At 40.6% G+C, this 26,929-nt stretch overlaps 1 protein-coding gene across 1 annotated transcript; it reads left to right on the top strand.

Annotated features, from left to right (window-relative positions):
* The first annotated feature begins 393 nt into the window (after positions 1-393).
* LOC147180336 (uncharacterized) lies at positions 394-19,794 on the top strand. Its single transcript, XM_086082197.1, has 4 exons — positions 394-787; positions 13,195-13,800; positions 18,144-18,416; positions 19,688-19,794. The coding sequence occupies exons 1-4, from the start codon at positions 394-396 to the stop codon at positions 19,792-19,794; spliced, it is 1,380 nt and encodes a 459-aa protein (XP_085938323.1).
* Positions 19,795-26,929: the final 7,135 nt, after the last annotated feature.

The raw sequence follows: 26,929 nt of genomic DNA, 5'->3' as shown, positions 1-26,929 counted from the left end.
TCAAGTCGGGTTCTGACGCATCGCACCCTGTGCGGTGGGCCCAAGTCAAGGTGCCACTGTAGAAACAATAATACACAACATCAAGTCACGCTTGAGATTTGACTTAACTAAACCAAATGTATGTTTGTCTTCTTGTGTCCCGCAGACGTTGGTGAGAAATGTCTTCGTCCTGAGGAACAGGTGGTGAAGTCTCCTCATGTGAAACAGGAGGAAGAAGAGCATCCTTACATCAAAGAGGAAGAAAAGCCCCTTTTCGTCAAAGAGGAGGAGTTTGAGGATGATGTCACCAAGACACCACTGACCTTTGCCCCTTTTGAGAGTAAAGATGAAGTCATGGGTGAGAGTGAGGAGGACAGAGGGGCGGAGCCTCCGAGCAGCTCAACTCCTCAACACATGGAGACAGAAGGTGATGCAGACCAATGGGCGCCATCACCAGCACCAAGTGATGACATAAGGTCACAGTCTGCTGACGCTGACGATGATGAATACGCTAAAGGTGATCATGCTGACAACAACCGCTGCAAATGTTCTCAGTGTGCGAAAACATTCAGTTCAAAAGGGAGTTTGAAAGTTCACCTGAGAAAACACACTGGAGAAAAACTTTTTTCTTGCTCAGACTGCGGCAAAAGCTTCTCTCAGAAGGGACATTTAAAAATACACAAAATAACACACACTGGAGAGAAACCTTTTTCCTGCCCAGACTGCAGCAAAAGCTTCTCTGACAAGGGATATTTAAAAATACACAAAAGAACACACACTGGAGAAAAACCTTTTTCTTGCCCAGACTGTAGCAAAATCTTCTCTCACAAGGGAAATTTAACAAAACACAAAATAACCCACACTGGAGAGAAATCTTTTTCCTGCTCAGATTGTTGCAAAAGCTTCTATGACAAGATAACTTTAACAATACACAAAAGAACACACACTGGAGAGAAACCTTTTTCCTGCTCAGACTGTGGAAAAAGCTTCAATGACAATAGTACTTTAACAATACACAAAAGAACACACACTGGAGAGAAACCTTTTTCCTGTTCAGACTGCGGCAAAAGCTTCAATGACAAGAGTACTTTAACAAAACACAAAAGAACACACACTGGAGAAAAACCTTTTTCCTGCCCAGACTGTGGCCAAAGCTTCTCTGACAAGGGAAATTTAAAAAGCCACTCAAGAACACACACTGGAGAAAAACCTTTTTCCTGCTCAGACTGCAGCAAAAGCTTCTCTCAGAAGTCCGCTTTAACAGTACACACAAGAACCCACACTGGAGAAAAACCTTTTTCCTGCCCAGACTGTGGTAAAAGCTTCTCTCAGAAGTCCACTTTAACAGTACACACAAGAACCCACACTGGAGAAAAAGCTTTTTCCTGCCCAGACTGTGGCCAAAGCTTCTCTGACAAGGGAACTTTAAAAAGCCACTCAAGAACACATGCTGGGAAGAAACCATTTAGTTGCAGTGTTTGTGCTAAAAGATTCTCTAGTAAAAAGCTTGTTGAGACACACAAGTGTGCTGGTGAGAAAAGCAGCGATCTTTAAAGCTTAAAAAGATGAAGGGAGTGAGTCTGGTGTGCTGTAAAAGTGTAAATGATTTTGAATAAAATAGAGAGGGAGGAAATAAGTGATCCTGCTTATTTAAAAAATGTTCAGACTTAGAAATTAATAAGTCTTTGATTTTTATGGCAACTTTATTTTAACAGTGATAGACAGAATATCAGAAAAAAATTGAAAGCATGACGCGGGGGGGGGGGGGTGAGCATTTTGTTGAGGGAGATCATTAACCAGCTCCTCTCGTGTCGTCCTTCGCTGATCTCGACCTTTTTCATATTGATTGAAAATAATAATAACAATATGTTGTATGTGCCTCCACTAGTCTAAAGACGGCATTCAGGTTAATATTGCGTTTATCTTGAACATTGCTCCAGTTCCAAGTGTCAGCGGCTACGACAATGACCTCAAATCATGTCGGATATCTTTTGCAGTGAAAAAGTATTTGCCCTCCTCTCAAATTCTCACTTTTATTGCACAGTTTGCCCACTTAAATGATTAAAATCATCAAACAAATGTCAATATCAAAGATAATAATAAGTGGAGATTTTATTTTTCAAGGACAAAACACTATTCGAAGCTGCCTGGCCCTGTCAAAAGTATTCACGTTCATTACGTTCATAGATATGAGGGTTTCAGAAGACTTAAGAAGAATCAACTCCAGCTTTACTTAAAAGTGTAAACGTAATGCTTTCAAAGCTACTCAAACTATAAACTATGAATATGAAATGTTTTTAAAGTTTTCTTTTAATGTGTTTAAACGCCAATGTATGCTTTAGTAATATTGTAAGCTACTTTTGTTTTCTCTGCTTTGCTTCCGAATGTCGTTAACGGTTGTGTTTGTTGACGTTTGTAGGTGTTGTGTATTTGCTTATGTGAAGCACATTGAGTTGCCTTGTGTATGAAATAGAAATAAAATATAGAAGAAAAAGCCACCTTGCCATTTTCCCAAATTAGCGTGGAAAATACCTTCAGGGACACACAAAGCCAGATGTGCAGTATGGCCACGTTCGGAGTGTTTTAAGTCTCGGCTTAAGACCCACTTTTATTCCTTGGCTTTTAGTTCAGCATGAATTGTGTGGTCCGCGTGGTTTTTTATTTAATTTTATTATTATTTTTGGGGGGGTTTAAATATATATATTTTTATTGTATTTATTCCTTTATTTTACTTATTGTATTTTAGTAACTTATTGACTTTTTTTAAATTATTGTTGGTTTTTACTAGATTTCATGTGTATGTATGATAGTATGTGGATCTCAATGTGCAGCACTTTGGAAACACTTGTTTATAAAATGTGCTTTTGGCATAAAGTGGATTGGATTAGTTTAAAAATGACCACATTAAGTAAACAAACAGTACAATGCAAATGCAATACATTTGTACTTCTGAGCATTAGGGGAGCGTAAGATATGATAAGTGTGCTCGACTCGAAGTGCAATGGCGTGTCATCACTAACCTTTATTAGAAGTAAGTGTTGCATTCAAACCTTGCAGCAGGAATTTGTGAAAGCCACAGATGACAAAACTGGCCAAAAGTACAAATATTGCATATATCAGTAATATATCAGATACTGCATCAAATGTTTGATACTAGCGAATGCCAGTACATTACTAGTGTTGAGGGTCTTCTGCCCAGATTTAGTTATAACTGTTTTGATTTCCTCAGTAGAGCTTGGTGAGTGTTTAAATGATGTCTGGGCGTCTCCTCTATTTCCACATCAATGGACCATTTGTCTGTGGTTGAAGTCAGTGTGTATTGGATGATGTCCTTAAAATGGGGGGGGGGGGGGGGTTGTGGTACCGCCTTTCAAGCTAGTATAAGAATGTTGTAAGTGTCTATAATCTGGGCACTTGTGATGAGAAGCAGCCATTTGTCTGTCATTTATAAGTGACCGGAATATTCTGTAAAATAATTCCTTTGAAGGACCTGTTCACCGATCTCCAGTCTGTATTCAGAAAATCAACATTTTCTCTACCCGAAAGAGAACGAACACGCGGAAGACAAAGATGTTCTTCTAACACTAGCTATTACATAGAGCAATAAATTAAACTCATAACATTTGATGGTTAAATCGCATCCCTGATAATATACGTTCAGTTAACGGTACCTCAAAATGCTTGTTCATCTTAATGGCAAAATTTTAAACTGCACATTCACACATAAGTCCAATTTAAACATGCATTTAAACTTTACATATCGGGAACAAAACACTGAAAAGGGGAATAACGAGACCACGCAGTTTTATGTCTTTCTTACTGCAGCAAAAATGGCGACATCTGTTGATGACGGTGCTTGCTCTGAAGCCGACAATTTCCAGCAGCCAATCATATCATAGCGGGGGCGTGTCCTGCCTGACTTCCGACGCAGATCTACTTTCGTTTCTTCACGTAACCAGACGCCCTCTGCTAAATCATTCTTTTCGATTCCGGACGCACATCACTATGATGGACTGTGATGGAAAACGATCCTTATGTTTTCCGCGTGTTCGTAGATCAGAAATTAGACTGGAGATCGGTGAATCAGGTTTCCTTCGAAGGATTTATTTTGCAGAATATTCTGGACACAGCGGGTTTATAAAAGCACAAACTGCTCCTTGCTTGCGTGTCCTTTCAGCGGACTCCCAGTATTCTTTTACTATCTTGAAAAAGTATTACAACACCTCCTTCACCCCTGCACAGGAAACAGCCCTTCTTTAAGCCCCCCCCCCCCTTTTCTCCCAGTCCTGAGTTCGTTCAATACATATGACGACAGAAGGAAGCAGATAAGACTTTTACATTTTTACAGCATATCATTAAAACACATTAAGTTTAAACCCAGATACTGGCCCATTGATGTGGAACCAGACAAGGTCCTTTAAACATGAGCATAAATTGTGACAGCACAGACACATCCACAGATCAAAAACAGCTTTACACAGGAAACCTTTTTAATACATTCTCTTCCTCAGATAAGAAGAAGAAAGAATCTTCAAACGTTCCGTTACATTTAGCACACTCGTCAAGCTTTACTGAGTAAGTTAATAGTTATGACTACATCGAAACAGTTATAATTAAATTGAAACAACAAAATGTCAGCATTCCCTCAGTCGGGCACAACAAACAGATAAACATTTCATTAAAAAAATTCCAGCGGGATCTTCGTCCTCTTCGTCGGATGTTGCAACAGTGGGCTCCTTTGGGGGAGCGATAGACTCAATCATCATATAAGAAGACTTATTTTGTATGTCCTGTTTTTCTATAGCAGTGGTAATAATTATTTGGCAAAGGGAACGAATACATGAAATACAGCAACACCCGCATGTTGTTACCAAAGCAGCAAATACAGTGATAGATATTAAAATAGAGGAAACTAAAGTTTTATAGCGCCCAAACACATCCATCCATCCAATTCAGTTTACGGTACCTCAAAATGCTTGTTCATCTTGATGGCAATTTTTTAATCTGCACATTCACCACAATAAATCTAATTTAAACTTTACATATCGGGAACAACACACTGAAAAAGGGAGAAATGAGACCTCGCAGTTTTATGTCTTTCTAACTGCAGCAAAAATGGCGACATCTGTCGATGACTTGATGACAGTGCTTGCTCCCAAGCCGACAATCTCCAGCAGCCAATCATATCGCAGCGGGGGCGTGTCCTGCCTGACTTCGGACGCACATCGACTTTTGTTTCTTCACGTAACCAGACGCCCTCCGCTAAATCCTTATTTTCGATTCCGTGCTGAACCGACTACAACCTCCAAACAGGACGTTAATCACTACTTTGAAGGTCTACGACACCATTGATCAAATCTCAGCGTGTGAATGAACTCGTTTCGGTGCGCGTTGATGCTTCTCGCCCTACTTAGCTTAGCTTAGCTCGCTAGCCGCTAGCAAAGAGAAGCACGTAACACGTGGTCAAGAAGAGATCAAGTGTGACTTTGTTGGCATTATTGTGCTAAAATGTTTGCAAAAACGGCACCAAAGTACGAGGAGGAATTCTTTGGAGGAGAAGAAGAGAACGAGCAACATCTTCAACAGCTGGACGATGTTTACGAGGAGCCTCGACTTGTGCTACACACAGCAGGTTTGTACACTTCTTACTCTCCCTTGCTTAGCACTAGGACTACTATATAGCGTTAAAAATGTCAAAATGCAGTCCTCATTACTGTACACAGTAAAATAATTCCAGCCATTATGTTATTGTAACTTAAGTGCATACTACGTTTTCACACATCAATACGTTTTCAATTGATAACATATGAACAAATGTGAATAACTCGTTGAAGTGAGTTTTACAACAACAACAAAATACAATTTGAATACGTTAACTTGACTCTATGTGCTAAGCTTAAAAGTAGAAGCCGCATCTTGTAGCCCCAAAGCCATGTTAATGCACCACACATATCGTGCCTGAAAGTTACATTTGTTATATATAGAATATGATATATCCTTTTAGCAATCAATCAATCAAAACTTTATTCATAACACACACACAATAGAATATATGAATGCATAAACGGCTGGCTTCAAATCAGGAGAGGAGACATCACTCGGGGAGCCATCTGCACCGAGAGCAGCATACCACTCACAACCACTAGGGCGGAGGTATGGATGGAATGCCCAACCCTCCCCCGGGCCACATGGGACAGCACCCAAACAGCTGCAGCTAACCAATGCTACCGGGGCAGAGCAACCGTGCCAGCAAGCTGAATTCTCGCGGTATTTGTGAGTTCACAAACTCCGGAGGATGCATCTTGTACTGCGCCCGCTGATACGTTTGCAGGCTTGCAGCCAACATTTTTTAGGTCGGATCAATCGGGTGTTGTTTAGAGCAGGATGAAACCAATAAGTGCGGATGGCGGGGGGAACAAACCTAACCGATGAATGGACGCTGCAATTAATTCTGTTCTCGCAGAATTACTCACCGTTTCCTTGTTGAATTTGAACAGCGAGAGACGCTTCGTGCATTTTTATCTGGTAAAGATGTTTGTGCTTCTCCCGCCCCCTCCCTAAGATGAGAAGACATTTTCATCCGTTGCCTTGATTGGTTCAAACAAGCGTGCAAAGATGCATCATCGTCCAATCGACTCGAAGTATTGTACAGCAAGTCACTCCTTTCCCAGATGGATCTGCCGAGTGAAGTTCCAGATTGATATATGTTTATTATATAGTTAGACAAGATCAAAGCGATAGTAACTATATTAAAATATAAAGAAAGGTACATTAATATGAACTAAAATCTACATTAAAAAAAACTCTTCTTGAGCCTGCTCTTAAAATCTTGAACGTTCTTTGGGGCCCTGAGTTCCTCCGGCAGACTGTTCCAAAGGCGAGCGAAGGCTGTAGCACTGAAAGGACGCCGTGAGTGTACTCGTTTTTCAACAATTTTCCACGTTACGACCACAAAAACAAATCTATTTATTGAAATTTTATCTGAACGATGAACACAAAGTAGCACACAATCATGAAGTGGAACAAAATGTATATTTCATTAACTAACTTGTTGTATCTCTCCGCCGCCCTGCAACTACGTTTAACACTTGGGCGTTATTTTGTTTTGATTAAATTCTTGTAGTTTTTGCCAAAATCAGGCATTTCCTTTGAAGTGATAAGTGATTTATGAATATTTGTTTCCCTTTCAACTGCTCAGAATGTTCACAGGCATCAGACCTATCTATACATATATAGTTTAACATATAGTTTAACATTTTTTTTTAATGCCCTCTATGGACAATAATAGCAACATTATGCTAACAGCAAAATTAACTATGCTGTATATATATATATGTAAAATAAAGGTCTAATTTGAATATTTCATATGACGTATATTTAGAGGCTTGAATAAGTCCATAAGTTATAACAATAGATTTTTTTATGCATGCCCAGTTTTGACACAATGGCAGTTTTCTGAATAACACAAAATTCTTGTAATTTTGCCCAAATCTGGCTTTTCCTTTGAAGTGTGATAATTTAGTCATTTATCAATATTTTTTTTTCACTTTAACCGCTCAAAATGTTCAGTATTATCAGACGTATCTATACATATATAGTTTTTTTTATGCCCCCTATTGACGATGATAGCATCATTATACTAATAGCAAGACTAACTATGCTGTGTATATATATGTAAAATAAAATACCAATTTGAATATTTCATATGACATAGTGTTTTGTGGAAAACACTACTTGACCTTTATATTTTTATGCAGGATCGTGAGTGGTCGGCCGCAACAATTAATACACAGAGACTGATATGCTTTGCTAGAATAACTGCCTTTTATTCCCCGCAAACAGCAATAAACACTTTTATACTGTGCTAGAATAATCGTACCTTTTATTCCCCGCAAACAGCAATCAATACACTACAACGTTAACTCTTTGACTGCCAGACGTTTTCAGAAAAGGGATGCTGTGAGTGCCAGCCGATTTAAGCATTTTGACTGATCTTTCAAGGTCCACAGAAAATTTTCTGTTTTGACTATGGAAACACACATACTACCAAATGAAAGGTTGAACTTTCGTCTTTTATCAGAAAAAAAAAGTTTGTTTCTACCTTATTCCGTTCTTTAGGAATCAACAATAGAAAATGGTTAGTTTCACCCAAATGCGCTTGTTTTGGACCAAAATACGGAGAAATCAAGCTTTTAGTGAAACTATATTATTTCATGCACTCTAGTGAATTTTACACTTCTTTTTGTCCATGAATGATGCCACAAACACCTAAATAGTGCTTTACTTCTATAAAACACTACCGCCAAGAATGAAAAAGTGTTTTTTGATAGCAAAATATGTTTATTTACATTCAACAGTGTAACAATTTGACAACAATTTGGCAAACTATTTACAAATGTGTGCAACTGTGGTACTATTTACAATTATGTGGATGTTTCAACGACAGTTTTTCTTTTTGTGTAACACTCCCCTGCGTGCAAGGAGACGCAACAGGATTTGCACAACAGTTTAGTTTCACTGCGATTGCCCCTTCGCGTGCACTTTCTTGCCGGCCGTTTTTTCCGGGGAATAGCAAGTATATACTGCAGTGTGTTTGCCATCAAGTCTACTATCAGGATCATGCTACGGTTATGTTACGGTGGTGTTACGTCTGGCTTCCTCATGTCCTTCAGTTCCTATACCGGGTGGTAGATGTTCTGATCCATCTTATCCACTCCATTCATGGTGGCATCGTAGTCCAGAACCAGTGTCTTCTCCGTGATCAGACTGTACCCGCTCCTCCGATGAATATGCATTGGACTCGGGGTACTTTCTATCGCCCGATCGAATGTCCGCTTGTGCAGCCCCGTGTTTTCCGGCGTTAGCAGCGCTAGCCGGTGAGGCTTTATGACGTGAGAATAACGGCCGCGTCAATGCTTCCAACTGTGGCGTCAACCTTGGGATTCACCATCATCATCATCATCATCATCAATGTGCGTTGGTCGATGCTTTTCGACTACTCTCCATCGCCCGATCGAATGTCCGCTTATGCAGAAGTGCCCGGTCGGCTTTGCTCTGCGTTTTCCGGCGTTAGCAGCGCTAGCTGGTGAGGCTTTATGACGTGAGAATAACGGCCGCGTCAATGCTTCCAACTGTGGCGTCAAGCTCGGAGTCACCATCATCATCATCGTTGACATCAATGCGCTTTTTAGTATTGATCGATGCTTTCCGTCTTTGAAAAAAATGCTCAAGCATGAGCTGCTTGCAACCGGTCGCCATTGTTGCTTCGTCAGCCATTGTTGCTTCATCAGCCATTGTCCCCTCAACACTCTAGCTTCGCCTCACGTCTTCTACTGACGCCCACGGTGGGCGACCCACCCAATCTTGTCCAAAGAGAGTCATCGCTGCCATCTAGGGGCCAAAACGAGTCATTATACTAACTAGATCTGCTTGATACTTTCAGCACAGCTGCCCAAGGCTTTCCTCCACCCGTTTCCAAAAAACAAAACAAAAAACATAGTGAACGTTTTTTAACGTCTTCGGCGCCCCTCCGTAGGTTTTTTCTAAACGTTATATAACGTTTTTGGCAGTAAAAGAGTTAATATGAACTAAAATCTACATTTAAAAAAACTTGTCTTGAGCCTGCTCTTAAAATCTTGAACGTTCTTTGGGGCCCTGAGTTCCTCCGGCAGACTGTTCCAAAGGCGAGCGAAGGCTGTAGCACTGAAAAGACGCCGTGAGTGTACTCGTTTTTCAACATTTTGCCACGTTACGACCACAAAAACAAATGTATTTATTGAAATTTTATCTGAACTATGAACACAAGCTAGGTTAGATGGAGAGCGTTTGTGAAACACAATCTTAAGAATAATTGTTGATTTTTTTGGTTGCTCAATGAATATTTGCTGATTTTTTTTTTCTATCTCCTCTCCGCCGCCCTGCAACTACGTTTAAGGTTCTTTACTTCCTCATTTCTCCTTGGATCCATGGACCTTGGGTCTATGTTTTTTGTTGTCACTGGGGCAAGTGACAAGTGCCAGTTGTAGTTTTTTAAATGGTCAAGAATAAAATCACAGGGGGGGCAGGTAAGACAAGTGGAGGATATTTGTTTAAAACCTCGATTTATTTGGAGATATATTATATTATATTATATTATATTATATTATATTATATTATATTATATTATATTATATTATATTATATTATATTATATTATATTATATTATATTATATTATATTATATTGACTCTCTGAGCAAATTGACTCTCTGGGCTTTGAGAGATGAGATTGGCACGCCTTAAAATTCAATTCAGCTCTGACGGTGCCCCCCCCAATGGTCCGGTTCGATTTGGGTTTCTGATGCGTACCGTGTGCGATAGGCCCAAGTCAAGGTGCTGCTGTCGAAACAATAATACACATCAACTCACGCTTGTCTTCTTGTGTCTTGCAGACGTCGGTGAGGAATATCTTCGTCCTGACGAACAGGAAGTGAAGTCTCCTCATGTTAAAAAGGAGGAGGAGCATCCTTACATCAAAGAGGAAGAAAAGCCTCTTTTTGTCAAAGAGGAGGAGGTTGAGGATGATGTCACCAAGTCACCACTGATCTTCGCCCCTTTAAAGAGTGAAGATGACGTCAAGGGTGAGTGTGAGGAGGACAGAGGGGCGGAGCTTCCAAGCAGCAACTCAACTCCTCAACACATGACGACAGAAGGTGATGCAAACCACTGGCGACCACCGCAAGCACAAAGTAATGAAATAAGGTCTAAAGATAGGTCGATATGTTTTTTTCACCCGCTCCTCCGATGAATATGCATTGGACTCGGGGTACTCTCTATCGTCCGGTTGTGCTCCGCGTTTTCCAGCGTTAGCATCGCTAGCCGGTGAGGCTTTATGACGTGACCATCGTCGCGCGTCAACGCTTCCAACTTCGGCGTTTTGTTTTCGTGCTACTACTAGCATTCTCTGCTAGCGACATGTCATGATTACGTGAAGAAGTGCAGACTTATAACCAGGGTTGGAAGGGTTGCTTTTAAGGGTCTCATATTATTCTTTCAACATTCTAAAATACTTCTTAAATGTGTAAAATACATGTCTGTGACATGCATTCATCAAAATTGACTTTGAATCTAATATTTTTGCTGTCCCTCAATCAGCCAAGAAAAACACTTTGTTCAAAACAGCCTGTTTTAGGGTTGTGTCACTTTTATGTAAATAGCGGCACCAGGCTATGTCTAAGCCACACCCTTCTCTCTCGAAGGGGCAGTGGTTTCTGTCATGGTAGTGATAGAAAACGTTCTTTGTTTTCTTGCGTGTTAAAATAAAACTCAAAGTTGAGATCGGTGAAGAGGTTTTCTTGCAAGAGATTTTTATTCAGAAATTTCTGATGCCATGAAGGATCCTTACTGAATCAGCATCGGTTCCTAAATGGGCTCATCCCAACTTATACAAAAATTAGTGTTTACAGAAAATAGTCTCCCCCTCCTGTCTCCTGTCCTTGTGGGAAGAGTGAAATACAAAAACAGATAATGAATCTTCAGCTCGTATCTTAGTCCACTCCAGATGTAGGAAAATAATTGGTCCCGGCACTTCTTGGACCGGATAATTTATGGACAGAAACTCTGCTTGCACTTTCAAACATATACTTCTTTAGATAAGAACAGAAACCTTATTAGACATTCCTTTCCCAGGAAATTGAACAAAGACACTATACATCGAATAACATTTGAATTAACTGTTTTCTTATTACTACACAGCTATAACTAAATTCAAAACGGTTAAAATATCAATTGAAACAGTAAAAAATGTTAACAATGTTAACAGTAGCCATGTGCTAATGTTGTGAATGGCAGCGACTGGCCATGGCAGCTGAAGAAAAGAAAAATACAGACATGTCTCTTACACATTTGAGAACTATTTCAATATGTGGAAAAGTGGCATAACGTTTTACCATAAGGAAAAGTCGCATAACGTTACTATAGAGACTATGTTGTAGCGTTAGTTTGTGATTGTTTAGGCAACGGTTATTTTTGCCGTAACCGGCAAATCTCCCACAAACGTTATTTTGGCGTGCAATGTCTCAGATTTGCCGTGAATGCTTGTAGACATTTACAAGCGGTTATGAATAAAACAAATGTGCACATTAAGGCCGTTTCGTCGAGACCACTTAGCGGCCGGTTAGAAACAATAATACACAACATCAAGGCGCGCTAGAGATTTGACTTAACTCGATCAAATGTATGTTTGCCTTCTTGTGTCCCGCAGACGTTGGTGAGAAATATCTTCGTCCTGAGGAACAGGTGGTGAAGTCTCCTCATGTGAAACAGGAGGAAGAAGAGCATCCTTACATCAAAGAGGAAGAAAAGCCCCTTTTCGTCAAAGAGGAGGAGTTTGAGGATGATGTCACCAAGACACCACTGACCTTTGCCCCTTTTAAGAGTAAAGATGAAGTCATGGGTGAGAGTGAGGAGGACAGAGAGGCGGAGTCTCCAATCAGCTCAACTCCTCAACACATGGAGACAGAAGGTAATGCAGACCAATGGGGATCATCACTAGCACAAAGTGATGACATAAGGTCACAGTCTGCTGACACTGACGATGATGAATACGCTAAAGGTGATCATGCTGACAACAACCGCTGCAAATGTTCTCAGTGTGCGAAAACATTCAGTTCAAAAGGAAATTTGAAAGTTCACCTGAGAAAACACACTGGAGAAAAACCTTTTTCCTGCTCAGACTGTGGCAAAAGCTTTTCTCATAAGTCAGATTTAACAAAACACACAAGAAGACACACTGGAGAAAAACCATTTACCTGCTCAGACTGTGGCAAAAGCTTCTCTCACAAGAGTACTTTAACAATGCACAAAAGAACACACACTGGAGAGAAACCTTTTTCCTGCTCAGACTGCAGCAAAAGCTTCTCTCAGAAGTCCGCTTTAACAAAACACACAAGAAAACACACTGGAGAAAAACCTTTTTCCTGCCCAGACTGTGGCAAAAGCTTCTCTGACAAGGGAACTTTAACAAAACACAAAATAACCCACACTGGAGAGAAACCTTTTTCCTGCTCAGACTGTGGCAAAAGCTTCTATGACAAGATAACTTTAACAATACACAAAAGAACACACACTGGAGAGAAACCTTTTTCCTGCTCAGACTGTGGCAAAAGCTTCAATAACAAGTTCTCTTTAACAATACACACAAGAAAACACACTGGAGAAAAACCTTTTTCCTGCCCAGACTGTGGCAAAAGCTTCTATGACAAGGGAACTTTAACAAAACACAAAATAACCCACACTGGAGAGAAACCTTTTTCTTGCTCAGACTGTGGCAAAAGCTTCTATGACAAGAGAACTTTAACAATACACAAAAGAACACACACTGGAGAGAAACCATTTACCTGCTCAGACTGTGGCAAAAGCTTCTCTCGTAAGTCAGCTTTAACAAGACACACAAAAAAGCACACTGGAGAAAAACTTTTTTCCTGCCCAGACTGTGGCAAAAGCTTCTCTCATAAGTCAGCTTTAACAAACCACACAAGAAAACACACTGGAGAAAAAACATTTACCTGCTCAGACTGCGGCAAAAGCTTCTCTCGTAAGTCAGCTTTAACAAGACACACAAAAAAGCACACTGGAGAAAAACCTTTTTCCTGCCCAGACTGTGGCAAAAGCTTCTATGACAAGAGAACTTTAACAATACACAAAAGAACACACACTGGAGAGAAACCTTATACCTGCTCAGACTGTGGCAAAAGCTTCTCTCGTAAGCCAGCTTTAACAAGACACACAAAAAAGCACACTGGAGAAAAACCTTTTTCCTGCCCAGACTGTGGCAAAAGCTTCTGTGACAAGGGAAAATTAAAAATACACAAAAGAACACACACTGGAGAAAAACCTTTTTCCTGCCCAGACTGGAAAAAGCTTCTCTCAGAAGTCAGCTTTAACAAACCACACAGGAACACACACTGGAGAGAAACATTTTTCCTGTTCAGACTGCGGCAAAAGCTTCAATGACAAGAGTACTTTAACAAAACACAAAAGAACACACACTGGAGAAAAACCTTTTTCCTGCCCAGACTGTGGCAAAAGCTTCTCTGACAAGGGAAATTTAACAAGACACACAAGAACCCACACTGGAGAAAAACATTTTTCTTGCTCAGACTGTGGAAAAAGCTTCTCTCAGAAGTCAGCTTTAACAAACCACACAAAAAAGCACACTGGAGAAAAACCTTTTTCCTGCCCAGACTGCGGCAAACACTTCTCACGAAAGTCAGTTTTAAAAATACACACAAGAACCCACACTGGAGAAAAACCTTTTTCCTGCTCAGACTGTGGCAAAAGCTTCTGTGACAAGGGACAATTAAAAAAACACTCAAGAACACATGCTGGGAAGAAACCATTTAGTTGCAGTGTTTGTGCTAAAAGATTCTCTAGTAAAAAGCTTGTTGAGACACACAAGTGTGCTGGTGAGAAAAGCAGCGATCTTTAAAGCTTAAAAAAATGAAGGGAGTGAGTCTGGTGTGCTGTAAAAGTGTAAATGATTTTGAATAAAATAGAGAGGGAGGAAATAAGTGATCCCGCTTATTTAAAACATGTTCAGACTTAGAAATTAATTAATTTGATTTTGATGGCAACTTTACTTTAACAGTGATAGACAGAATATCAGAAACAAATTGAAAGAATTACATGGGGGGGGGGGGGGTGAGCATTTTGTTGAGGGAGATCATTAACCAGCTCCTCTTGTGTAGTCCTTCGCTGATCTCGACCTTTTTCATATTGATTGAAAATAATAATAACAATATGTTGTATGTGCCTCCACTAGTCTAAAGACGGCATTCAGGTTAATATTGCGTTTATCTTGAACATTGCTCCAGTTCCAAGTGTCAGCGGCTACGACAATGACCTCAAATCATGTCGGATATCTTTTGCAGTGAAAAAGTATTTGCCCTCCTCTCAAATTCTCACTTTTATTGCACAGTTTGCCCACTTGAATGATTAAAATCATCAAACAAATGTCAATATCAAAGATAACCCAAATAAACATACAATGCAGGTTTTTTAAAGTGGAGATTTTATTTTTTAAGGACAAAACACTATTCAAAGCTGCCTGGCCCTGTCAAAAGTATTCACGTTCATTACGTTCATAGATATGAGGGTTTCAGAAGACTTAAGAAGAATCAACTCCAGCTTTACTTAAAAGTGTAAACGTAATGCTTTCAAAGCTACTCAAACTATAAACTATGAATATGAAATGTTTTTAAAGTTTTCTTTTAATGTGTTTAAACGCCAATGTATGCTTTAGTAATATTGTAAGCTACTTTTGTTTTCTCTGCTTTGCTTCCGAATGTCGTTAACGGTTGTGTTTGTTGACGTTTGTAGGTGTTGTGTATTTGCTTATGTGAAGCACATTGAGTTGCCTTGTGTATGAAATAGAAATAAAATATAGAAGAAAAAGCCACCTTGCCATTTTCCCAAATTAGCGTGGAAAATACCTTCAGGGACACACAAAGCCAGATGTGCAGTATGGCCACGTTCGGAGTGTTTTAAGTCTCGGCTTAAGACCCACTTTTATTCCTTGGCTTTTAGTTCAGCATGAATTGTGTGGTCCGCGTGGTTTTTTATTTAATTTGATTATTATTTAATTTTTATTATTATTTTTGGGGGGGTTTAAATATATTTTTTATTGTATTTATTCCTTTATTTTACTTATTGTATTTTAGTAATTTATTGGCTGTTTAAAAAAAAATGTTGGTTTTTACTAGATTTCATGTGTATGTATGATAGTATGTGGATCTCAATGTGCAGCACTTTGGAAACACTTGTTTATAAAATGTGCTATAGACAAAGCGGATTGGATTAGAATAAAAGTGATCACGTTACGTAAACCGGCAGTACAATGCAAATGCAATACATTTGTACTTCTGAGCATTAGGGGAGCGTAAGATATGATAAGTGTGCTCGACTCGAAGTGCAATGGCGTGTCATCACTAACCTTTATTAGAAGGTAAGTGTTGCATTCAAACCTTGCAGCAGGAATTTGTGAAAGCCACAGATGACAAAACTGGCCAAAAGTACAAATATTGCATATATCAGTAATATATCAGATACTGCATCAAATGTTTGATACTAGCGAATGCCAGTACATTGCTAGTGTTGAGGGTCTTCTGCCCAGATTTAGTTATAACTGTTTTGATTTCCTCAGTAGAGCTTGGTGAGTGTTTAAATGATGTCTGGGGGCCTCCTCTATTTCCACAACAATGGACCATTTGTCTGTGGTTGAAGTCAATGTGTTAGTATGATTTCTTTGTAAGTCTTATCTTATGCAAGGTGAAGTCAGGTCTGAGACCTACTATATTTCCACATCAATGGGCCAGTGTCTGTGGTTGAAGTCAGTGTGTATTGGATGATGTCCTTAAAATGGGGGGGGGGGGGGCGTTGTGGTACCGCCTTTCAAGATAGTATAAGAATGTTGTAAGTGTCTATAATCTGGGCACTTGTGATGAGAAGCAGCCATTTGTCTGTCATTTATAAGTGACCGGAATATTCTGTAAAATAAATCCTTCGAAGGACCTGTTCACCGATCTCCAGTCTGTATTCAGAAAATCAACATTCTCTCTACCCGAAAGAAAACGAACACGCGGAAGACAAAGATGTTCTTCTAACACTAGCTATTACATAGAGCAATAAATTTAACTCATAACATTTGATGGTTAAATCGCATCCCTGATAATAAACGTTCAGTTAACGGTACCTCAAAATGCTTGTTCATCTTAATGGCAAAATTTTAAACTGCACATTCACCACAATAAGTCCAATTTAAATAGGCGTTTAAACTTTACATATCGGGAACAAAACACTGAAAAGGGGAATAACGAGACCACGCAGTTTTATGTCTTTCTAACTGCAGCACAAATAGCGACATCTGTTGATGATGGTGCTTGCTCTGAAGCCGACAATTTCCAGCAGCCAATCATATCATAGCGGGGGCGTGTCCTGCCTGACTTCCGACGCAGATCTATTTTCGTTTCTTCACGTAACCAGACGCCCTCTGCTAAATCATTCTTTTCGATTCCGGACGCACATCACTATGATGGACTGTGATGGAAAACGATCCTTATGTTTTCCGCGTGTTCGTAGATCAGAAATTAGACTGGAGATCGGTGAATCAGGTTTCCTTCGAAGGATTTATTTTGCAGAATATTCTGGACACAGCGGGTTTATAAAAGCACAAACTGCTCCTTGCTTGCGTGTCCTTTCAGCGGACTCCCAGTATTCTTTTACTATCTTGAAAAAGTATTACAACACCTCCTTCACCCCTGCACAGGAAACAGCCCCCACTTCTTTAAGCATCCCCCCCTTTTCTCCCAGTCCTGAGTTCGTTCAATACATATGACGACAGAAGGAAGCAGATAAGACTTTTACATTTTTACAGCATATCATTAAAACACATTAAGTTTAAACCCAGATACTGGCCCATTGATGTGGAACCAGACAAGGTCCTTTAAACATGAGCATAAATTGTGACAGCACAGACACATCCACAGATCAAAAACAGCTTTACACAATAAACCTTTTTAATACATTCTCTTCCTCAGATAAGAGAAAGAAAGAATCTTCAAACGTTCCGTCACATTTAGTACACTCATCAAGCTTTACTGAGTAAGTTAATACAGTTATGACTACATCTAAACAGTTATAATTCAATTGAAACAACAAAATGGCAACATTCCCTCAGTCGGGCACAACAAACAGATAAACATTTCATTAAAAAAATTCCAGCGGGATCTTCGTCCTCTTCGTCGGATGTTGCAACAGGGGGCTCCTTTGGGGGAGCGAGAGACTCAATCTGTCATGATTGGGGTCAGCTGTTTCTGTTTTCTCTTGCAGTTGCTGGGGAAACAGCTGGAGGGCGGATCCCGCCGAACACACCTGCTGCCCATTAGCTCATCAGGCCAAGATAAAAGCCTGACAGAAGCAGCAAGGAGTGTCGGGTTATTACTCCGTGACGCTACTCTGTATCCCACACTACTCGCTGTTTTAGCCGCCCTCGGGCGTGATCTTGTGTTTCCTTGTTTTTGATTAAAACTAAGTTATCAGCATCACTGCCGTGGCTCTCCTACCTTCCTGCATTTGGGTTCTCCACTCCGTGACCGTAACAGAATAACCCGACCAGAATGGACCCCGCAGACCCCAACAGCATGTGCCAGGCCATGGCCAGCCATGGGCGCTTACTCGGACAGCACGAGCAATACTTCCGCGAGCTGAAGGAGGCAATGTCGACGCTAACCGCCCAGATCGGGTCACTCACCTTGAAGGTGGAGCGGAGGTCGGAATACACGGCCGCGGAAGACTTGCGACCAGCCGGGGCGTCACCTGTCTCCTCCGTGTCCCGATCAGCTGGCAACTTTGTTCTTCGGGAACCCAATATTCCCCATCCTCCCCGCTACTCTGGCGAAATTGGTGGGTGTGAACAATTCATTCACCAGTGTAGCCTGGTTCTCGATCAACAGCCGCACACCTTCCCGAACGATGGCGCCAAGGTCGCCGTCGTAATGAGCCTACTTTCCGGCCAGGCGGCATTATGGGCGATGGCGGTCAGTAAAGCCAATCCGGAGCTCCGAGCTTCATTTCCTGCCTTCCTAAACTTTGTTTGAAAATATTGGTTTGTTTTTCTGCCATTTTACGAGGGGATACACCTTATCCCATTTAGAGCAATTGACATTGGGGACAGTTTTATTCATAAGTTCCATTACACAGTGATCCTCTATTTTAGCAGGGATTACTCGTAATAGAGGTCGTGGTCCTACGCATACTACACAGTGTTCGTTAGTGGCACGGGTCGCTTCGTTAGCCAGCAGTAGCCAATTGTTACTGCTGCCGGACAACCCTGTCGTAACACGGAACCACTCATCTACACGATCGAGCGGTACGCTAACAGCTTTCACCCCGGTCACCTTCATGTAATTAGTCATTTTTGGTTGTTCTACGTTACTCATAGTCTTATTGAAACAAACTAAATTGGGAAAATAGGGGTCAGCTCCGGAGAACCATGCCCATAGTAATAATCCCCAACAGGAGGTGTTATATAGAGTTGCATTAGGCAGCCGTATATTTCCATCGGGAAGAGCAAAAGTCAATTCGGGTTGACCTCCCAGTTTACTCAGTGTTACCCTTTTGCTAAAGAAAATAGCCTCGTCACGAGTTCCCGGTGGCCAGTGACTTGCGTCCTGGGTAGTTATAAAAGTACTCCAGTCTAGCCGAAAAACATGTCCTGTCAAATACCACCAGTATTCTACCCAGTCTTCCCCTTTAGTCTGCTTAGTGTTCCTAAATCCCTTCAAAGACCTAATGGGAATTCTAACAGAGGCGTTCGTGTTTGGGGCCACTGTCGCTGTTATTGAGTTATTACAAGTCCAGGATATGATCCAGGGAATGTGTGGAGAAACAATACCTCGCTGTGGTTACGTTCAAGGTTGTATTGAGGGGCTTCCAGAGATACCAGATTGGCAGAAAAATCAATATGAGAAAGAGTGTCGTGATGTAGCAGCAGATGGAAGATGCGTTCCCACTTTGAAGCCACCTCGAGATGATGTTCTTTGTTGAATGAGAAAATGGCGTTGTCAGCTTCTTTTAGGACCCCAGGGTAGACTGCCCGAGGTCCTAGGATTGGTCACCGGGATTATTTTGCCAGTAAATGTGACTCAATCTTTGTTGAATGATGTCCTCAATAGGGAAAACCGGACACTGGATCAGTAGACGTGGTTTTCCGGTCGGGTTGTCAGGTGGTCCTCAGGTGGTGGGATCGCTGAGCCTGAGGCAGATCTTGCGGGCCGTGTAGACGAGATGTGGAACCACGTGTCCCCTTTTCTATGCAGGCGAACCGCACAAGATGTCCTCTCCGTCACCTTGTGGGGTCCAGTCCACCTGGGTGCAGACCATTTTCGTTTAGTCACTTTTAACCATACATATTCACAATCATTTATTTCTGAAGGAGCATCTGGTTGTTTTTTGTTAGCTTGGAGAACGTAGATGCTAGCTGTTTGAGTTCTGGAGGTAATGCAAGGTGCAACTCTCCCAGTGGTGCCGTTGGAGTCGGAAATGGTCTGTTTGTGTGACCCTCAAACGGAGTCCAGCCTTTAGCTGAGTTTAGTGACATTCGCACATTCATTAATGCAACAGGAAGAGCTTGTAGCCAATTCAATTTTGATGAGGCCAGTGCTTTAGCCAATTTTTCTTTAATATTTCTATTCATTCGCTGAACCTGTCCTTGGGATTGGGGATGATACACTGAACCAAATGTATGTTTTAGCCCCAATGCTTTTTCTACTGCCTATGTCTCAGGCCATCCTGAAAAGGAATCCACTATTACCAACAAATATCTGTATCCTGCCACTGGTTTTATCATGTCAGTGAAATCCATCGAAATCACCTGCCCCGGAGCAGTCACTTCCGGATCGTGAGTGCCCTGAGGAGGTTTAGATGTGAGGGTCCCGATTGGTCCTGAGTGGGTTCCAGCCCTTCCGCGGGTTGACCAATCCGGGCCATCAGCCACTTGTGCCTGGACCCAGGTGTGGCTAGTTACCCAATTAGTGTGAGTGTTTTTAGTTCCCGGGTGGTGATCTGTCGGCGTGGGATCATTGCTGCTTGTCACGGTCACCCCCGGAGTTCTGTCTGTCATTTTGATTTTGTATCTTTTCAGTTTGTTGTTTAGTTAGCATTAACCAGTACCCTGGTTAGTGTTTTCTGTCAAATAAAGCACGCCAGTTTCGCCCGCACTCCTGCTGTGGTTCCCCTGCCTCCCTGCATTTTGGGTCCTCCACTTCACACGCCGACAGACACCACGCCGCTCGTGACCACACCGTGACAGGCATACTGTTATCTATTGCAAACACTGCAGTCCTGCAGTTCACTTTTAACAATTTGTCTCATGTAGGGATGCCACCAGGTGTGTTGTCGTCTCAATGTTTCCTCGACACCAACATGGCATATTCCATGGGCTTCAGAAATTAGATTTTTCAATTGTATCTGGGATGGAATATATTTACCTTTTTTTCGCCATATACCTGCTTCATCTTTTTCTCCCCCTTTGGACATCCACACACTTTTTTCTTCTGGACTTGCCTTTTCCTGCCACAGCTTAATTGTTTCTGTGGTTATTTCTTGTCCTTCTCCTAATTCACCTTCGCTCACCATCAATTGTAGTGTTGGGCTGTAGCACGCCGCTTCCTTTGCCGCCTTGTCTGCCGAATCATTTCCTACTGACACTAAATATTTTTTTCTTGAATGTCCTTTACATTTTATCACAGCTACTGCTTAGTAGTAAGGCGTCTTTCAAAGCAAAGATGTCTTGATGGTGTTTAATAGGTGTCCCTGTTGCAGTCATGTAGTAATTTCTTTGCCATTCTGCCATGGTGGTGTGCACAACCAAATGTGCATACGCAGAGTCAGTGTAAATGTTTACAGTCTTTCCTTGTGCTATCTTTAGTGAAGTTGTTACAGCCACTATTTACACAGGAAACCTTTTTAACACATTCTCTTCCTCAGATACGAGGAAGAAAGAATCTTCAAACGTTCCGTCACATTTAGTACACTCATCAAGCTTTACTGAGTAAGTTAATACAGTTATGACTACATCGAAACAGTTATAACTAAAATCAAAACAGTTATAATTAAATTGAAACAACAAAATGTCAACAACTGCAACATAATTGATTAAATCTCAGCGTGTGAATAAACTAGTTTCGGTGCGCGTTGATGCTTCTCGCCCTACTTAAATTTGCTTAGCTTAGCGTCAAGAAGAGATCAAGTGTGAAAAAAAGCTTAAAAAAATAGATTATCCAGAATATTTTATAAAAGATAAAAATATTGTTTGAAAATATTTCAGACAGCTAATAATTAAAATGAGAACTTTGTTAATGTTGGCAGTAATTTGGCAGAAGAAATCCCTGAGCCACAAAACAAATGTCAAATAGATAAGCACATTAAAAATAATTCATCCACTATGTGGCTTAATGCTGTTAATGATACATTAATTTCCTTTAATTTATTGTATTTATTTTTGCCTCTTCTGGTTGTGGCAGCTGGTCCACAACAGCTGTCAATCATTGTTCAAGTTTGCCGTTTACTCAAAGTGGCAGATTTCTATCATGCCAAAATGGCTGCACTCAGACCATTTTGGGACGCGTGACGTCAACGTCAGGATCTCCATGTGCAGTGCTGCAATACTCCTGGTTGGGAAACACTGCATTAGACAACCTAATCCAAAATAGTGTTGAAGGCCCGATTTGACTGACGCGAGACAGACTAAGAGTTGGCCCCTCTGCATTGAGCAAACTAATATTCACAAAAGCAAATACTTTTTTCAATTTCTTTTAAAGTAATATAATTTTATGTGCATGGCTGTACAGAGTACGGTAAAATCGTGTTTCTAAATAAAAATGCGCGGTTCAATTTGCAGATGGCGACATCTGTCGGTGACTTGATGACAGCGCTCCATACACGATCGAAGCTTCCAGCAGCCAATCATATCGCAGTGTGGGCGTGTCCTCGACTTCTCGCACGTCTGCTTTCGCTTCTTCACGACACCAGACGCCCTCCGCTAAATTATTCTTTCCGATTTGGTGCTGAACTGACTGCAGCCTCCACACAGGACGCCCATCACTACTTTGAAGGACTACAACATAATTTATTAAGTCTTTGTGGCCGGATCAACTCGTCTCGGTGCACGTTGAAGATTCGCGGCTTAGTTAGCTTAGCTTATTTTAGCTTGCTAGCCGCTAACAAGGAGGCACGTTTGGTAATCGCGACACATCGACAACGAGACATCAAGTGTGACTTTTTGGACGTTATTGTGCCAACATGTGTGCAAGAACGACACCGAAGTACGAGGAGGAACTTTTTGGAGTAAAAGAAGAGAAGAAGCAACATCTTCGACTTCAACTGCTGGGCAATGTTTGCACGCAGCCTCGTGTTGTGCTACGCAGAGCAGGTTTGTACACTTCTTAGCTCGCCTACTTCGTGAAGAACTTGTTTCTATCGTTAAAATAATATCCATGTGTTTGTAGTTCAATAGAATCCTACAGAGCCCCAAAGGCTAGTGATGAATACATGGGTATGAACTGAACTACGTAAACAGGCAGAACAAAAAAGGAGGAGTGGCTCTGTATGTTGATGAAGGATTAGAATACAAAAAAAGTGGAGAAGATGAATGCCATTATTCTGGAAATTTGTATGGAAAAAAGGGAAGAATATATTGGTTGGTTGTGTATACAGAGCTCCGGGGTCTGATATTGAATTATTTAATAATTGTAGGGAAATAATGTTTTCCAGCGATGGAAAAAAAAACAAGGACGTGTTAGTTTGCAGGGATTTCAATTTGGATCTTTTAAATCCTAATAAGCATGAACTAACTGATGAATTTATCGATGTAATGTTTAGTAAGAGTTTATTTCCTTTAATCACAAAACCAAGCAGGGTAACATCTTATTCCGCCACACTAATTGATAATATATTTACTCACTGTATGGATAATACCTCGATTTGTGGATTACTTCTGAATGACATCAGTGATCATCTGCGACTGTTTGTGAGGTATGATTGGAATTTTGTTATAGTCTATGAATCTTAATGTGTTTAACTATAAAAGAATAAGAACAGAAGAATCTATTGACAGCTTAAGAAATGAATTACTGATAACAGAGAGAATAGTATACGAGGAGACTGACATTAACAAATCATATGAAACATTCCTGCGAATATTTAAAGCATTATTTGATAAGCATTGTCCAAGAAAATGTTACTACCAGAAGAAAAGATACACAGAAAAAAAAATGGATCACGAAAGGGCTACAGAATGCATGCAAAAAAAAGAACACATTATACAGGAAATTCTTAAAATTAAGAACTGTAGAAGCAGAAAAGAAATATAAGATAAGTTCATTAATATTATGAGAAAATCTAAGAAAGATTACTATAATTGGACAAGAATAAAACCAAAAAAAGTGATATGGAACTTCTCAAACATTTTAGACATTTTTTTTGCAAATATTCTAGATTATTTCATTGAAGAGTATGAATTGATAAATGACAGTTAATATGGATTGAGACCAAAGAGGTCCACATGGAAGAAATAACCAGTTCTCTGGACCCCACAAAAAATGTAGCAGGAGTATTTGTAGATTTAAAAAAGGCATTTGACACAATAGATCATCATGTACGAGTTAGGAAACTTGAAAAATATGGAATTAAATGAGTTACGGCAAAATAACCACCGCAGATTGTTTATCTTGGCCAAACAATACGCGGCCGCTTCAGTATGATCTAACCACCGTCTGCTCTTTTTCCCTTTCTATAAGGAGTGCATCTAATCAAGAGTGCGAAAAAATACGGACAACCCGTAACAGTTGGCAGCTCTGCAACAACACTTATTAGAACAATCAATAAAATCTTAAACTATTTCTTGTGCTACTCAGCCAGCTTCTGGAATGGAATTGACTACATGTTGTTTTATGTCAGCGGCACATCAGTTTAGTAGGTATAGCGTTAGCGTTTTAATTAGCGATGTTGAGAGGAATTTGTCCTAAAACCCTTAGTCAGGATTGATTGTTTTGTTTTCGTGCTACTACTAGCATTCTCTGCTAGCGACATGTCATGATTACGTGAAGAAGTGCAGACTTATAACCAGGGTTGCTTTTAAGGGTCTCATATTATTCTTTCAACATTCTAAAATACTTCTCAAATGTGTAAAAGACATGTCTGTGACATGCATTCATCAAAATTGACTTTGGATCTAATATTTTTGCTGTCCCTCAATCAGCCCAAAAAACACTCTGTTCAAAACAGCCTGTTTTAGGGTTGTGTCACTTTTATGTAAATAGCCAACGCATTAGAAGCTTCATTGGTCATGTCACGTTCTTGTTGTCTAAACAATTCGTCTCGTTTATCCTTCAATAAACGGTTTTGTTCTGTCAATTTGTCGTCTGCAGCTTTTTCAAAGCGAGAAAGAATCGTACGCCATTTGCTGCGAACTACCTGGGGCACTTCAGCGTGTTTAGTCAGTTCCAAACCGAAAGCTCTAGCCTGAGTAAATTTTTCCTGCGGGCCATCCTTCATAGCCAACACGTTGTCTAATTTTTCCTCCAATTGTTTCACAGTCAATGTAGGCGCCTGCAAATTTTGCAGCATCTGAATAGCAGTATTGTATGGTGATTTAGTAAACGGGTTTATAGCATCAAACATATTTCCCATGAGCGGCTCAGCATACGCCGGTGGAGCTGTTAGTTTAGCATCAAAATCAGCCACTTTGTTATCACCAGCTTCTATCATTGCCATCCGAGCGATTTTAACTGAACTGCCCAAAGCCAACATTCTAGCATTAATCATCATTCGATGCACTTTTTTACAATTTCATCTGACTCTTCTACCATTTAAAGAAAATACAAATGTCTCTCGTACCATTTTGTCCAGCGATTGCCGTTTTTTCACGCATGCCAATTCCACCACTTTCATCAAAGATATCAAGCAAACCGCGAATGTCAACGGTGGAAACCAACCTTTTTCACAGCAAGCCGTCATCCAATCATTCAATAGTACTTTCATTTTACGTCGATGTTTTTCAAACATGGCCCCCGACTGAAACCTCGGAAGCATTCTTAACTTGTGCATCCAAGAATAAGTTCCGACTATGAACCGGAAGTATTTTTAGGTCAAACCAGTCGGTGTCGCGGTCAAAACCGCCCTCCATTGTTTATTTTAATTATTCACCTCTTTAGTTATTATTATATTCAAGTCGTATTAATATTTATCAATTCAGTGACGTCTCACTTGTAGTATGATAGTTCAATAGGTTAAATTTATTCAACAACGTTACTCGTTCCTCCCCTCAAAAAAATGGTAACTAATAAAATTAACCACAGACAAAAGAAATAAATCCGAAAAAACACGGACACATTTAACAAATACAGACAAACATGAAATACCTCCGAAGAACACGGACACACGTAACAAATACAGACAAACAGGAAATACCTCCGAAGAACACGGACACACGTAACAAATACAGACAAACAGGAAATACCTCCGAAGCGCACGGACACACTTCACAAAAGACAACGTGCCTTCGTTAAAAATAATAAAAATAAATTACATCCGGATCTAGCGATTCCTTAGTAGTGGCGTAATAAAGCCCTACGTCGACCTGTACCTCCTTAAAAATCATAAAATAAACAGCTTATCATGATCTCTAGATTTCCTAGCCGTGGCGTAATAAACCCCCGCGTCTACCCGTTTTCCTCTCAAAATTCATAGAATAACCGTCATGATCTAGCGATTCCTTCACAGCGGCGAGACTCCCGTCCCAAAAACAAAATAAAGCCGCTTGCTTCAACCTGTTTGTCTTAAAATTCTTAATGCTTCTTCAGCTGCGCATAAACCAACGTGACGGTACTTCCGTAAACAATGACCTCGTCACCACGTACGTGTATAGTTCAATGTAGTAGTAAAATCCAAAATCAAGGACTTCGCATCCCTCCGTTAACCGAACGACTTCAAACTCTACTAATACCTGTTCACTCAGACCTCATGTAAAATTTTGTCAATTTAGAAGACGAAAACCGGTTGCAGCGGTCCCAAACAGACAGAACTTCCCTACGTGGATAAACGTCTCCACTTACCGTAATTAATTATTTAGGCGCCTAGAAGTTCCGCTCGTCCGTGAACGCCGCAGCCTGTAACCGTTAAAACGTCGGGCGTCACCATCTGATAGAAAACGTTCTTTGTTTTCTTGCGTGTTAAACTAAAACTCAAAGTTGAGATCAGTGAAGAGGTTTTCTTGCAAGAGATTTTTATTCAGAAATTTCTGATGTCATGAAGGATCCTTACTGAATCAGCATCGGTTCCTAAATGGGCTCATCCCAACTTATACAAAAACAGTGTTTACAGAAAATAGTCTCCCCCTCCTGTCTTCTGTCCTTGTG

This window comes from Leptonotus elevatus, chromosome 1 (genome assembly GCF_054856555.1).
Source record: "Leptonotus elevatus isolate MCC_2025b chromosome 1, RoL_Lele_1.0, whole genome shotgun sequence".
NCBI classification, from domain to species: Eukaryota; Metazoa; Chordata; class Actinopteri; order Syngnathiformes; family Syngnathidae; genus Leptonotus; species Leptonotus elevatus.
Note: the sequence above shows the minus strand (reverse complement) of the source record. Positions and strands in the feature narration are given on the sequence as shown.